Source organism: Tiliqua scincoides, chromosome 5, assembly GCF_035046505.1.
Source record: "Tiliqua scincoides isolate rTilSci1 chromosome 5, rTilSci1.hap2, whole genome shotgun sequence".
NCBI classification, from domain to species: Eukaryota; Metazoa; Chordata; class Lepidosauria; order Squamata; family Scincidae; genus Tiliqua; species Tiliqua scincoides.
Genome location: NC_089825.1, coordinates 49344266 through 49361046, shown reverse-complemented (window position 1 = coordinate 49361046; position 16781 = coordinate 49344266). Strand labels below are relative to the sequence as shown.

The 16781-nt window shown below is 43.5% G+C and overlaps 1 protein-coding gene across 1 annotated transcript in view; it reads right to left on the bottom strand.

Moving 5' to 3' along the window:
• The window catches only part of NEK11 (NIMA related kinase 11), a 110734-nt gene that overhangs the window by 7930 nt on the left and 86023 nt on the right, over positions 1-16781 (bottom strand). The window contains exons 14-15 of the mRNA XM_066627227.1: positions 16594-16654; positions 4114-4210 (exon numbers count right to left, since the gene is read on the bottom strand). Coding sequence (XP_066483324.1) covers positions 4114-4210; positions 16594-16654 — 158 coding nt within the window. The remainder of the gene's footprint in view (positions 1-4113; positions 4211-16593; positions 16655-16781) is intronic.

The following is a 16781-nucleotide window of genomic DNA, read 5'->3' as shown; positions in this document are numbered from 1 at the left end:
GATCGTTGCAGGTGGTTGGACTGGTGTAGGCTGGGCCGATGTGACAGTTCGGGGAGCCACCACCGCACCATCGTCCATGCCCCTTCTGGTCAGTCTTATCCATCTGCAGGAGTAAGTATGTTGTGTCAGGACGCAACCTGCAACCATCATGTCACAATGCTTGGTAGGGGGGAAGCCAACCTGGATTTGGCAAGCAGCTTGCTGGGGGGGGGGGAATGCATCCCCGTAAAGATACCCAGATACTAGTCTGCACAGTGAAGTCTCACAAGCCAAAGGGCAACACAAGCAAATTCCATGTTAATCCCCTTACATGATGCTGTGGGTAGTTGGCTTGCGCCCCTCAGCAACTATAAAGACGGCTCTACTAAAACCCGCCAGTATCTGTCATATCGTGCAAGTCCCTAGTGTAATCCAGCCATCCGCTCCTGGGCCTAAGCGAAAAGCCTCTTTATCTAGCACCAGTAGTGAAGGCATGAGAGAAAAAAGGGGAGGGGACTTCCTTTGGGAAGGGAGCTGACCTGCCAAATCTGCTGAACCTGCATGTCTTACTCAGGCAGCTGGCTATGCAAGGTTACGCCACCCATTCCCGGTGGCATACAGGTCCATGTTGAGCCAAGGTCTCAGAGGACTGCGCTCGTCCTGGCGTGCCCCTGAGCCGGCTGCCAGGATGCTCTTCCTAAAAGAGGGAAGAACCTCAGCTCTGTCCTAATTTCTTCAAGAGACATGCTGGGCAAAAGTGCCTGCCTGTTCATTTCAAAATGCATAGAGAAGTGAAGCTCTCCACATACGCTTGCAGAGTTCCAATGCTGGTTGCAACTTGGAACTTCCAAAATTAACAAAATACCTTTGCTCCAGGAAACTGGCAACTACTTGATGCATTAATTTATTGGTGACCTATGGTTGCGTCAAAGGCTTCAACCAATGAAGTAAAAAGAAAAAAGGGGGGGTCTCATTGGCGCTGCTCCCCTTTCTGGCTGCTGGCAGAGGCAGTGCCTCCTGTTCAGCTACCCCGTGCTCCCCCTCAGGGGCCAAATCAGGGCCAGCTCCACCTTAAGGCGTGTGGAGACTGCTTGCTTTGTGCTGCAGGGACTGTAGGCATGCGCTCGTGAACAATTGTTCCTAGTGAAGTTGCCAGCAGAGTTGCCAGCCAAGTTGCCCTCAAAAGTGTGCAGGATCTGCACCTGTGTCACAGGACCTAGGACTACTAAGCCTTGCCACTAGCTATCAGGTGACTGCTACCTTTCTAGCTCCCCCAAGCCTTTTTGGGCAGTGGCTGTGTCCTTAAAATACCTCTGCTCCCTCCAGTCACAGCCCTCCACCAATCCCCTCACAGCGGAAGGGGTTCACGTGTTCCAGCCAGGCCATACAAACTCCAATCTCCCTGCTTGTAACTGGGTGATCGGGAAAGTCCAACAATTATCTGAACCACTCAAAATGGACTCACCTCCCAACAGAAATGCAGAATTCTCCTTAGGTTGGTTGTCAACTAATCTTAAAGATCTTGCAGTGCTGAATCAATTACTTCAATATGACCTTTCTGAATTTTTAAAGGAAGTAGTACATTTGATGGGAACGTCATATGCTCAAGAGGCTGATATACAGAGCCCTTGTGAATCTTAAGCAAAAGAGGTATGGCTATTCGTGACAGTAGAACCAAAATACCACCAAATGCCTCTCTTTTGCAGCTTCTAAAAGACCATTTTACTTACACTCAGCAGGGAATGATAAAGCCTTTTGCCTTATCCTGGCATGCTGCTGAGCAGAAAACACTGGAGACTGAATGAGAAGCATTCACTGCTGTGCAGCAAGATTTTAATTTACTTAAATTTTGGTCCATGAAAGCTTTTCCATTTTATCCATCTACATTTTATTGAATTTTTAAACGGCATGATAAAGTTCACTGGCATTAAACTCTGGCTTATTGTGTATATTCTTGGGTTTCTTTGTAAAAGGACATGAAACACTATGTATGCAGAGACATTTTCTTCCTTTTAATGCTTTTATTTCTTTTGATTCCATCATACTAAAAGAGCAAGATATAAATGCTAAGCCTATTGTATGTGTACCCTGTTATTCTGCAGTCAGGCCCAAATCACAAAACTATGAACAATTCAGAAAAATAAGAAGGCAACCCATAAAAATGATGGGATTTTCAGGAGGGAAAGATTCCTATTCATCAACCATGAGATTGCTAACAGGTCCAGGCTCATGTCTCCTTCCAATTGTAATTACACTGATAGCTTTTAGATGTTCATCACCTGTGTAGATACCAGTGGCCTTAATTGGTGATGAACCAGTGGCCTTGCAATGACCCCCCCACCCCAATTGCTGTTAAGTCAGCATGGGTAGCAGGAGGGAGGAGGTGGGTGTAGTGGGCATAATGGGGCACAGAGTGGGAGGAATTGGGCAGAGACTGTGGCAGGGAGGGGGTAGATCAAGGCTGGGAAGAGAGTGGTTTCAGTGCAGCACAGCCGCCAATATCACAGGCTTAATTTGCCTTCTGGATGCACTCGGACTTGCGCCAACTAAATTACCATGCAGCAATGAGGGCTTACTACCAGCCAAAGGAACAAATGTTCCCTTATCCACAGAAGACCTCCAGGACTGCCTCCCTCCCTGCAGGATACAGCACATTTTGGTGGTGTGGGCATACCGGCAAAAGGTGGGGATTGGATAGGATTGGATTGGGCGGTTACCGACGATACTATAATTCTCACAAAAATGCACGGTAGAAAGGTCAACATTCAATTCAGAATTGCCAAATTTGCCACTGATTCCAGTAGCTTGAATTCTTTTACATTCAGTACAGAAGTCACGTATACAGGGTGTCACAAAAAAGTGTACACACATCATACATACTTAATTGTAGAAAACTTGCAACACTCAAATATCTAAGGGAAGCCATTGCAGAGACGTGCAGAACCATCCCAGCACGCACATTGGTAGATGTCTACAGATCCCTTAGTCAATGATGTCAGTAGTGTATAGACACTTAAGGGGAACATTTCACGTACTTGGTCTTTTTTAACTAACTGAGGTCCCAGTCCTAATCAATTTTCAGCACTGGTGCAGCTGCATTGCAGACTCATGGTAAGGGAACAAACATTCCTTTAATTTGAGAAGGCCTCCATAATGGCCCCTCCACCACAGGTTGCAGTGCATGCCCCAGTGGCACAGCTGCATCAGTGTCGGAAAGTTGAATAGGATTGGGCCCTCGGTAGGTGAAGCAACTGCTACGGCATACACCATATACAGTGTATGTGCGAAAGATTGCATCATAGTATACATGTGAATTATAGCATAATAAAATTGACAATATAAAGCATGTGTATGTGTGTGGACATTTTCTTGAGATTAGAAGAACAGAAGATGTTGGTATCGATAATGCCAATTTTAGCCCAGATCGTGGTTCAGAATGCTAGAATACAACTCTGTAGGATAGAGTTACCACAACAGGTTCTGGGGGAAGAGAATTAAACACATCAGGCCCTGTTATTTAAATTCATGCAAAAGAGATTAATGTACTTCAAGCACAGAACATTATGAGCAGGATAGTTGCTTGTATTTAAATAAGAATGAGCTGTTTGCCATTTATCCTGTTCTAATGTGCACAGCAGAGCCTATGTGGGCTGACAAACATGAATATCTGATTGCAAAAGACTCTCACTTTCATCCCATGTACCTAGCCTGCAGGACTTTGGGAGGTGAACTTTGGAGTAAGGTTCTTAATGCTGAGCATTATATCCCAGCATACCACAATTCTTCTCTGAACTTCAAAGTGCATCATAAGAAGCTCTTTGAAAGGAAGTGAAAAATAGAACAGGCAAGAGAAGAAATACAGTTTTGTACACGAGTATCTAAACAGACTGATGAGTTTCTAACAATATGAGCAAGATAATAATAATTAACACCAAAGTGCAGAATGACCAGTTGTGAGAGAAGCAGAGACTGAAATGAAGTGACAGATTCTGGGCAAACGACAGGGAGAAAAGCTTGGTGCAGTGAGTAAACCCTTTACTCTTGTGCTGCTGGTTGTAAATTAATATTCTGGGACTGAAGTTATTTTTGTTCCAGCATTTCTATCTATTGCTAACATTCAAACAGGCAACTTACTCCCTCATACGTCTCAGCCTGGTTGCCGCCATGGTGTTGTTGAGAGCTCTGGATCCCTCGGGTCCCGGTGGAGTCACTCTGGTGACCGTCCCAGTACCTACAAATCAATGCACAACCTCAGTCACCTTGCTCTTTTCAGCATGAATGCAGAGCCAATCCAAGGGCAGTCAGGAAAGGGCTGGCCATTTACCTTTGTCACAGGGAAATGCTACATTAATTGAAGACAAATTAGCTTATTAAATACATATGAGAGAAAACGTGGTTCAGAAGGTACAGGGAACACAACGGTTTCCAATTCAATGGCACAAACATACACAAACAATGTTTTCTAAGACAGGCTTCCACATGAGAAAATACTGCATAAAAGAGAAACAGATTTGAACAGAAACACATTTCTCTCTCTCTGTAGATTTTTATAACAGTAAGGTCACCTCAGTTTTTCCTTATGGTCAAAATGCATATTCCGCTGTAACCTGATTTGACATAGATCTATGGGTGCAACAGGTAACACTGCAAATGGTTACAGAAACCATTTTTTGTGCTGTTTCATGGGTTGCTGTTTGTAAATAAATGGGCATGCAAAACACTTAAAGCACAAGCTGTACATATCTACTGAGTAGTAAGCCCCATTGAGGTCATGGGACTCATTCCCAGGTAAGAATATATACAATTGCAGCCTTAATTTAGTCAATACTTCTACCAATACAATATCTCAGAGCCCAGTCCTATCCATCATTCCAGGGTTGGTGCAGCCATCCTGCTGTGGAAAGCAGTCACAGTGGCATCCTCAAGATAACATTTGTTCCCTTACCTTAGAGCTGCATTTGCAGCTACATCAGTGCTGGAGAGTCGGATAGGATTGGGCCCTCAGTGTAGGTTACTTTATCCCTGTCCTTCTGTGTTGAAGAATATTTCTTGGGAAGGTGCCTAAAGAAATCGGTTTTATATTTGCCCACTTAAAAAAAAAAAAGATTCTTTAAAGTATAGTTATGTTAAAAATGACTGCATATTTCATTAGAAATCTTAACCATGGAACTGCAACAGAGGAAAACGTGTAAGAGAATTTTGAGGATTGTGGAAAACGCGGTTTAGTTACAAGAATATCACTCAAAGTGCAATCAGGAATGTCAGGTATCAATATTATATTTCATTTAAATACTCAATGTTTTCTTTGTGTTTCACAGGAGTTGTCCTTTATTTTCCAGTGTGAAGGTATTTCATTTACTTTGCAATGTAAAAAAAATGAAATTATGGGAAAATGGTTGGCATCACAAGTAGTTTTTACATACACATACACATACACAAAGAATAATGTTCCTGTTAATAAAAGTAGAATATTATAGGGATACAGAACTGCCAGAACAGAGTATTGTACCACATTTTAAATTCTGCTGTTGTATGCATCAGAATTAAGCAAGGTGCATTTCTTATAAGGAAAAATTTGTGCAGTGATGGATTGCATGGCAGTCTTTGAATATAGTTCTGTGCCTCATGCATTAATACTGCTGTAATCAGGCATATTTATTTGGCCTTAACTGACATCAGGACTGCGCCTTTGGCAAGAGTTTTTCAAAAATGGAAAAAATGTCCAAATTATATGGGTGGTGCCACCATTCTCTCTCTCTCTCTCTCTCTCACACACACACACACACACACACACGTTAAGCCTGTGGACCACTCCATGCTCATCAAGACATTTCCTTCAATCCCATGCTGCTGCAATATGGCCACTCACATGGAGTAGTCTGTTCTAGCAATAAGCTTTCCAGAGTAAAATCCCTGGTGACTGGATATAGTCTGTGAGCTTTGTGCTGGCTACACCTAGTAAACAAACATTAGAAAAGAATAAGCTGTGCTGAATTTAATAATTATGTTTATTAGTCTCGGCTAATAATGGCTATTTTCTTGCTTGCTTCGTCTTACATCAGTTTCATTGTCCCCAGTTTTAGACAGAGCTGAAGCTCTCAATTGTTTCAAGAGCATCACTGAAGAAACAGTAGTCAGAGGATGTTCTTCTTCCACAGTTTTCTAGAACATTTAAGAAATTCCACATGTGTTGGTGGGGATCTATTAAGGTCTGAGGGGAGTGGAAGACAAAACTATGCCTAATAGTAGCCAAATGCCTTTGAGACCTATTAAAGAGGGGTGTTAATCTTTCTGTCACACACCACTTGTGTCTTGGAAAACTCCATATTGTCCAAGTATGATGCCAAACTGACCTTAAGATACTTTCATACAATTAAAAAACAAATCCACCATATCTCTGCTGACCTAGTTTAATTGCTAAATGGGGGCAAAAAAACCCAACTATATTTGCAAGATGTGTCGCTGTGGTGTGAGTAGTCTGCATTTTGCATATGCTTATTCGAGAAATGTTCCAAACGTTTTTATTGTTATAATATTTCAGCTTCCTTTAATCTGAGATGTTATTAAAGGCATCTTTCTAGCTTTCTCTGAGAAATCAAGCTAAATAACCAATTTGGTCCAACAAAACCTCTTAGATGCAGCATCATATCACCCTTTCCAGAAAGTTATGATATTACAGAAACTGTTGAGCTGAGAAGAGGACTCTGGATTAGGCAGAGGCAGTTTATGAAGTTAAAAGCAGGGCCAGGTTATTAAATGTTAAGTAGTTTTCAGCTATGGGTTATGGATGAGCTCTTTATATTAATGACTCTTCACAGAGAGAAGCTCTCTCTTTAATCTGGAACAGTTCTTTAAAATATGTGCATACTGAAGATGCTGAAGTTAATTATATCCAATTTCTTTTGGGGTAAATTTCTACCACCACCCCCTGCCCCCCCTCCCAAACATGACTAATGAAGCTGAATTGTTGGGAAAGACATGGATAGGTGGGAAACAGTGGTGATCCTGGCCCCAGTGCCACCTGGGGCCAGGACTGCAAGCTACTGTCCTCCCCCACTAGCCAGGTTGCCACCCCCCACTGGTCCCTCCCACTGTCTCTCTTCCAGAGGTCTTCAGAAGGCCAAAGTGGCTATGCCTCCAAAGGCCTCCAGAAGGGAGGCAGTAGGTGGGACTGGTGTGGGGCAGCATGGCTGGGGGTGTGTGCTAACACCCTCCCAGACATACTGCCCAGGGTCAAATGTCCCTCTGGATTCTCCCAGGTCCCCCACTGGTGGGAAAGGGTTATGAATAGCCCAGACTAGCGCCACTGAACTGTGAAGAGCTCTCACAGAACACTCCAGCCGTTTGTTCCAGCAGAGGGATAGCTAGTATGCTACCAAGCGTGCTACCAACCAAAGTGTCATACAGCACAATGTAGCAAAGTGTCATACAAGCTACAAACGATACAGAGCTGGAGCACTGTTGTGACAAAGAGATCATTCTGTGAATCAGCACCTTGTAACAATTGCAAAATAATATTATTAGCAAAATGCTCTGCACATTCAAAAAGTGTTATACAAATGCTAATAATAATTATTCTGACTATATGTCAAACCTGAGTCAATTGGCCATAGCCATAAACTCCCCAGATATCAGACAGTAATTACTTCCTTCAGCTTTTTCCTGATCTCTTCTAAAATACTGAAGCATCTTTAAAAAAAAATTAGAGACATCACAAATGGATAAAGTTTTTAATCTTTGCCCTCATCCTTCTTAAACCCCCGCCCCCCCCAATTCCTCAGAAATTATACAGGAATACTTTCTAGCCACACCATACCACTACATGCATATTGATGCTGCCTTTATAGGAATTGCTTGGAACTAGACTTGGGAGCTTCCCTCACAGAAGAAAACCCAAGCATAAATAACTTGAGATTTGAAAGTGATTCAGAAGCAACACTGCCCTACTGACCTAAGGGGAAAGGAACAAGCTTATCTTGTCTGGAGAGAACAGATTTGTGCCTGCAGATCATTGAGAACAACAAAATATGCTCCTAGATGTTTAATCAACCCCCAATATATGCAAAATGGATGACAGAAATAGTAGTAGTTCTTGTTAATAATAATAATAATATAAGAATATACAGTATTTATATACTGCCTTTCTTGGTCTTTATTCAAGACTTTATTCAAGGCGGTTTACACAGGCAGGCTTATTAAATCCACGCAGGGATTTTTACAAATTGAAAGAAGGTTCTCTTTCAAGAACCACCACATTCAAGATGTTACACTCCGATCTGGTTTAACATTCTGGCCTCCATCCTCCCACGCTCCGAGCAGATGGAACAGCTCAGCTGCAGCTTGCCAGCTGCTTCAAGGTTGCACGGTGCCGGTGGCCTCGAACTGGCGACCTTGTGGATGTTAATCTTCAGGCAAATGGAGGCTCTACCCTCTAGACCAGACCTCCTGCCCTGTCATGAAAATGTCATGAAACTGACTCCGGTTCATGTAAGTTTATACTATCGCTGCACAATAAAGTGACTGTAAAATAGATGGCTTTCATTGTGTATTGCGTACATACTTCGCTTGCAAAATCACTTTTGAAAACGTTTGATAAAATTAGCAGACAAGAGAAGCTTCTATGTAATGCATCACATCTAATTGTTACATTACCTGAGGCACCGCCAAAGACAAATCCAGTCATAATTGACCATTTTTTATAACTACATTGAACTATAACTTGCAATCAGTCAATGTTTAATGAATGTTAGCATTTGTTGACGTTTATGAGCTGAATGCTAAATTCCACTGACTGCTTTATGGGCATTACACAAAGCACAGTCTAATTGGGGCCAGCCCTTCAATTGGCTTTGATGGGATCCAGAAATCAGGCAGCGCTTGCGAGAGTGGGTTGTCTGCTCTCACATACCCCTCATCTTCACGGTGGCAGCAGCACTCACCTTTGCTGCCATCTGCTGCCCCAGCCAGCTGCTGCTACCCTTTGAAAAGAAGTGGTCTACTTGGATAGGGAGCGCCTGCAGAGGTTAATAAGTTGGCAGAAATGGTGAAGGGCTGAATGAATATGCTACCCATTCCCTCAAGATGGCACAGATGGTGAGTGAGTGAGATTGGAGGGTGGGGCCAGAGCTGTTTGGGCCCAGGTATCAGAGAACGTTGGGCAAGGCTTGACAGGGTGGGGAGTGGGCTGATCGGGCCCAGGAGGGGGCGGGCTTAGCAGCAGCAGCACATGCTGTATTCTATTCCCCCCTCCCAGGCCTAATCCACTGTCACGGATCCATTTGGACTCACATCAGCGATTTAGCTGGCACAGCTCTGAGCAGGCCTGTTGTGGTTGCTGGGGCTTTCCCCGGGGCAGTGACCTGACCTCACAGAGCATGCAAAATTCCCCCACAGGATGTAGTGCAAGCTGCACTGATACTGCTGTATCAGCACAGGGGAATTTGCACTGGATTGGGTTGTTAAATAATAATAAATTGAGACCCATGTAAATTTCAACCTGCATGTCCCGTGTTTTTTTTATTGAAGGTAAGTGTGTAATTGAAAGATAGAATTTACGGGGGAGGGGGGAAACAAAACAATTTGAGAATAAATTAATGTTGTGATCATACTCACATTTATTTGATGCAAGTTGTATTGAGATGAAAGTTAAAGCATTGTTAAAAGACAGAAACTTCAACTTCTCATCCAGTTTACCTGCTTCATCTACTTATTTTTATGAGACTTCTGTTTTTCTATGTCATTTTCCTGAAAGCACTGGATTCATAGTTTCTTATGCATTTAAGGCACAGGCACACAGACAAGCTCTGAATATAAACTACAAATGTGTCCATGTGGTCTGAAATGGAAATGAAGAAGCTAAATTTATCTCCATTTTCCAGTTCCTTATTATATGATTTGTTAAGAGATTCTTATTTTTCTTCTTGGTTTCAGTTGATAGAAAATAAACTTGCTTCTCTTGACCTCTCATTAGAATCCCTGGCAGATATGAGTCTTCCAAGAGCATATTCATTGATAAAAGACAAGCTCTTAGCACTTGAATTCAATTATCTAAGTAATAGTCTCAATTCTGTTTGTTCCCCTCTTTCCCTTGGTTTGGCCCCATCCTTTAATCATGCATCTAATTATTTTTATACATTAACCAATCCGTTACACAGACGAGCCTTTATGTTAGCTCGCCTCAATATTTTCCCGTCGGCAGTTCATTCTGGCCGTTTTTTTAACATTCCACGAGAGAAAAGGCTCTGTCTCTTTTGTCATGAGACTCCTGATTTTTTGTTTCATATACTCTTTCTTTGCCCAGCACACTTTGATATTCGGAATCATTACCTTGATTCTTGGATCCCTTCTGACCTTATCTACTCTGATATTATTCTCTCCAAGTTTATGAGTGATGTTTGTGATTCCCTAACTGCAGCTGTTGCTGGTTATTTATCCGAGATCCTTAAAGTAACGCTGTTAGAATTTAAATAATTCTAGTATCTTGTTTAAATTGTTGAGTGTTATGCAAATTGTCATGTCAATTGTAAAGTACAATTGTTAATCGTTTGATATGCCAATAAAGGTTTCAGAAAGAAAAAGAATTTATCTCCATCTTCAAGCCACGGCAGAAGTAAAATTGAGCCACGACAAGCTGCATTTGCTCATAAAACTTTAGAATGATCTCAGCATGCAATGGCAATTGGTGGGTAGCATGCTGGAGCTGGCCATTCTAAGTTCAGACTCTGCTCAGCTGAGGACTCACTACATGATCTTGACCAAATCACTATAACCTTAATCATGCAACAAAACTGCAGAATTGAATGCATGGTCTGGCAAGGTAGAGCAGGTCCATGCCTGATGGCTCCACTTCCAATGTCTGCATGTTAGTACAAAACTCTGAACAGGAATATAAAAAGCTGTCTTATTTTGGTCAGAACACAGATCCGTCTACCTCAGTGGTTCTCAACCAGTGGTATGCATACCAGCAGTAATACACTGGGCAGTGTTGGGTGGTATGCATAGCACCCATCGCCTAGCAGTGAGATCGTGACGGGAGCTTCCAACGACAATAGGAAGCTAGAGCTGGTGGGCAGAGCCAGTTTCTGAGCACAAGAAAAAGCTTACCCACCCACCCTGAGCCTCTAAGTGACCTTGAAAGCTCCCATCGCGGTCTCTGTACCTGGAAGTAACTGGCGATAATGTCATTGCCAGTTACTTCTGGTGACACCTCTTAGGACAGCGCAATGGCAAGTATTACATCGCAGGAGCAGCATTGAGCAACACGGATCTAGCTCAATATTGTCTACATTGATTGGCGGTGGCTCTCCAGGATTTCAGGCAGGATCTTTCTCAGCCCTACCTGGAAATACTAGGGACTGAATCTGGGGCCTTCTGCATGTAAAGCAGCTGCTCTGCCATTGAGCTACAGTCCCTTTCCCAAGTTGTGTACAACCACACAAGCTGTACATGTGTAGGCTCTGTTCAGAGATCGGGATGCACCTGTGGAGGCAGGGGCAAAGCTCACAGACTTGGGCCATGTGTTCCTACCCCCAGATACAGCGCATGATCAGAATTACTCTCCTGTCTTTCATTCCCTATAGTAAACTTTCTCATTGGGTTGTTCTACTTTAAATTAGTTACTGAAAGAGTTTCTGCACCTTTTGCATGCTATACGTGCAAAAACCACATCCCTCCAGAGGTGCTGCAAACATACAGAAACTATTATTTGGTGTGAGTTAAAATGTCTTCTGCATCAGACTCTTGTGGAGCTGCAGAAGCTGTTAGACTGGCTGCCCAACTCTGTAGCACTTTCAAACATTGCCATAGGCTTCTTTCCTGTAGCGCCTTTTCAGCATCTCATGTTAATCTACAAGCAGGTTCCTCTCAGTATAATGGGCGCCCTGCGCTGGATTTATTTTTATTTCCCTTGGCTCACACTTCATAAGCCAAATTCTATAACCAATGGAGGATAAAAATGGAGTGTGTGTTAATAAGGTTAACACTACCATAGTAACAGTCAAATAATCGTTTTTTAAAATGTAATTGCCAGCATAACTAGAGGAACGGAACCCTACACTAGCTTTTCCACTTGCACAGTTAAATATCACAGGCAGTAACTTAGCATTTAAGTCTTGTACATTTAAATCTACGCTTACGAAAAATTTGTCTACAGTGATATATAGTATATTAAAAGAGAGTGCTATACTGTATATAATTCAAATGAATTAGCTTTAATGCTATTTTTTCACTATAACGTGTGTTAATACACTCTCCAATCCTATTCCCTGCCACACTATAGAATGCATGCTATGGGGGGGGGGGACGACAACCTGAAGGCAAACAGCATTTTGTAAAGCAAAACATTTTTACTTACTTTTGCGTAAGCCTACAGGCCGCCTATGGGTCTCCTTGGACATACACCAGCTATTTTGGTGGTGTATGTTCAAGGAAGGAAAAGGGGCAAGGAGGTTTTGAGAAGAGGAGATAAGGTCCAGCGTGCATGACTGCCACTGGATTCACCCCCTCCCTCCTTCCTGCCCCCAGTTTCTCCCAAAACATACTTCACTACTCCCTCTCCCTGTCCACGAACTACCCCCTGTGCCATCTTACCTGCACCAAAGCAGGTCATTGGCCATAGCAGTGGACTGATGTCTTGTGGCAGTGGCTCAAAAATGTCTGCTAGAGGAGTGCTGTGCATGTTCTTGGCAGCCAATTTATGACTGCGGAACACTGTCCTACTGCCATAAATTGTATGATGGGATTGGGCCATAATTCATGCTGGAAGTCTGTATGGAAGTCAGAACAGCTGGTTCTTGCTGGCCCCCCACTAGCACACCTGCACAAAACTATCAGAAAGGACATACTGCACCTGTGCAAAAATGCTGACATAACCGTCTAACTCAGGAAGCCAGTATATCCATTGAAATCAACTGCTTATGACCATAATGTAATGAAAGGGAATAAAGGATCAAATTTTAATAGTTTTTCCTAGTTGTGACTCAAGTTATGGTTTTCAAAGAAGTGCTGTCAGCTTAATACTAGCAGATACTTTAACAGCAGACTGCATTGGTGACCATGGGTGCTTCAGTAAAGGACAAGAAGAATGCCTTTATGTCTCAAACATCTTACTTAGTACATTGTTAAGGCCACTCTAAAATCAAATATACATCCAGACAAATGTAATTCTACCACAATTTACAGACTCCAAAAACTGAAGTGATCATTTCAGAGCAAAAATTATTTGGAAACAAGTTCCACTATAATTGGGGAGGTTTCATTTAAAGCCAAAAAAACAAAAAACAAAAAACAAAAAACCAGCGTTGGCACCAGGTTGCTGGGGGCCCGGCAGCAAAGCCCTGTCCTAGACCCTCCGTGGCATGTTGGACTCTCATACTTAGAGATGGTGAGCAAGGACTCTTTCCATCTCCCAATTAATGAAATGGAGGGAATATTTACTTGTGGTAGCTCCCCTCCCAAAGAGTAGGAGAAAGAAGAGTTGTTGCTGCTGCTTCCCACCCTGTTCACCAAAGGGGTTGGAGAACCAAATCCTCCTTTTCCTGCCTTCCCCACCAGCTGACAAGAACATCCTTTAGAGGCCTCACAATGAGGCAGAGACTGCTGGATGATGCTCCTATTTGTCAGACTCAACAGCATTGCAAAGATGTGCAAGGCCCCAAACCCTGCAATGAGGCTTCTCAAGTCTGCACCAGCTATTTTGCCAGGTTCTTCCTCCAAACCCAGGTCTGTCCTCCCCCACCCCAGAACGCCTCCCCCTGCTCCCAAGACCCTCATTGCCAACCAGTGAGGGCTTACCTAGCTCCAGGCAGCATCCAGCAGGCACTGGGCTCAGTGTCACTTCTACACAGGGTGTTGCAAGTGTTATTGCAAACAGCTTGTTTGCAATACGTAGTGCCGGCACTGGAGCTCACACCAGCACTAAGAATCTTTAGGATTGGGTCATGAGTCTCTCAGATGACTCAAGTCATAATGGCCATGAAGGGTGTCAGGGGTTTGGCCCTACTGGATGGTCCTTCAGCTTAGTGTGGATCCTTGGCCAGTGTCCATTGTGACTGACCTCTGACAGACAATTACTGACTGAGATATAAATGCTGATGGTAGAAGTTCTTTATTTTTACAAAACATTCCTTGATTCAGTGAACTAAAGAGATCAGGTTGCTGAATGATTTATTCTTATGCTGTGAACCTACAACTTTAGAGCACATCTGAGGAGTGGTTTTAAATTGAATCAGATAGGGTCCATCTAGGTTAGTGCTCTTGAGTGCTCTTGAGCTGGACTAACAGCATAGTTTCATGATCTCAAACAGAGGTCTCTCTTTGCTCCACGTTCTGGAATCTTTTTACAGAGAATTTCAGGAACTAAAACTGAGACCTTATACAGGTATACATATGCTTCCTATGAAGCAAAGGCCCCTCCCTATTATGCTCTGGCAAAATCTGGACCCAAGGCTTAACTCTCAAAGGCATGTCCTACCTGTTGCATCATATTGATGGGGAGAAACCTTAAAAAAACCTTCAGTATTGTATTGGCAACCTTCAGTCTCGAAAGACTATGGTATCGTGCTCTGAAAGGTGGTTCTGGCACAGCATCTAGTGTGGCTGAAAAGGCCAATCCGGGAGCGACAATCCCTTCCACAACGGGAGCAAGTGCAGTCTGTCCCTGGTCTGTCTTCCTGGCTATGGGCCTTCCTTCTTTGCCTCTTTGCCTCAGACTGTTGGCAAAGTGTCTTCAAACTGGGAAAGGCCATGCTGCACAGCCTGCCTCCAAGCGGGCCGCTCAGAGGCCAGGGTTTCCCACTTGTTGAGGTCCATCCCTAAGGCCTTCAGATCCCTCTTGCAGATGTCCTTGTATCGCAGCTGTGGTCTACCTGTAGGGCGCTTTCCTTGCACGAGTTCTCCATAGAGGAGATCCTTTGGGATCCGGCCATCATCCATTCTCACGACATGACCGAGCCAACGCAGGCGTCTCTGTTTCAGCAGTGCATACATGCTAGGGATTCCAGCACGTTCCAGGACTGTGTTGTGTGGAACTTTGTCCTGCCAGGTGATGCCGAGGATGCGTCGGAGGCAGCGCATGTGGAAAGCGCTCAGTTTCCTCTCCTGTTGTGAGCGAAGAGTCCATGACTCGCTGCAGTACAGAAGTGTACTCAGGACGCAAGCTCTGTAGACCTGGATCTTGGTATGTTCCGTCCACTTCTTGTTGGACCAGACTCTCTTTGTAAGTCTGGAAAACGTGGTAGCTGCTTTACCGATGCGCTTGTTTAGCTCGGTATTGAGAGAAAGAGTGTCGGAGATCGTTGAGCCAAGGTACACAAAGTCATGGACAACCTCCAGTTCATGCGCAGAGATTGTAATGCAGGGAGGTGAGTCCACATCCTGAACCATGACCTGTGTTTTCTTCAGGCTGATTGTCAGTCCAAAATCTTGGCAGGCCTTGCTAAAACGATCCATGAGCTGCTGGATTCTGAGCCAACAGGTCCACCACTGATATGGTATTCTCCCTTAGACAATTGCAGGAGAAATGCAGGGAACAACGACAGCCACTCTTTATAGCCTTCATAGATCTCACAAAGGCTTTCGACCTGGTCAGCAGAGACGGCCTCTTCAAGATTCTCCCCAAGATCGGATGTCCACCCAGGCTTCTCAGCATCATCAGATCTTTCCACAAGGACATGAAGGGCACTGTTGTCTTCGATGGCTCCACATCAGACCCTTTTGACATCCGAAGCGGAGTGAAGCATGGCTGTGTTCTTGCGCCAACCTTGTTTGGGATTTTCTTCGCTGTCCTGCTGAAGCAGGCCTTTGGAACTGCAACAGAAGGCATCTATCTCCGGACCAGATCAGACGGAAAGCTCTTCAACCTCTCCAGACTGAGAGCAAAGTCCAAAGTCCAGCTAAAATGTCTGCGTGACTTCCTCTTTGCCGACGATGCAGCTGTCACTACCCACTCTGCCAAAGATCTCCAGCAGCTCATGGATCGTTTTAGCAAGGCCTGCCAAAACCTTCAGTATTACGCAATAAACAGAGCCAATAGCTCCTGCAAGCTTTGAAATACTGCTGTCTCTTGTGCTGAAGATTAAAATACGACCACACAACATATTCCACTCAAGTGGGTCCTTACAGTGGAATCTGGAGATAATTTTTTAGCTAGGCTTAGGAGGCTCAACTACACACCATTTAAATTAAAGATTTTATGTGAAGGGGTTTTATCTATAAGCTACCACCCACTTTTCATCAATTCTGGGAAAATTAAAAGCAAGAAGGGAAATTTATCCTGATATACATTAAGCCCTTTATCAGGGCTTTCGTCATCTTTCATCAGTCTAGTTAACCCCTGTGCCCATTTTCCCATCAGCCTAAATGAATACGAGCTGCTTCCATAGACGCAAAGCATTTTAAACAGCTTACTTTGGAAAAGAAAAAAAATCTTTTGTGAAGTTTAGACACCTTTTTGTTTACCACAGAACCAGTTCATTTCCAAGCTGCAATACATGAGCAAATTGTGAGCAAGAAAAATAGAACTTGTGGCTGCCTTCTGCAGGAAAGAGATGAAAATGTAAAGCGTATGTCAAACAATTGCCAAACTCTATTATTAATTCCAAGACAACACAATCTCACCTAGAGAGTTGGTATTTAGGATGTTCTCCATATACCTGACCATTGCCTCAGTATCACTGTCCTGTGGATACAAGAGAAAGATGAGGTGAACTTCTTCAAGACAGATCCTTGTTCTGCAAACACTTTCATTTATTTAAGTGTTGCCAATTAGCAGCTAAACAATGGAACTGAAGAGACAAATGTTAAAA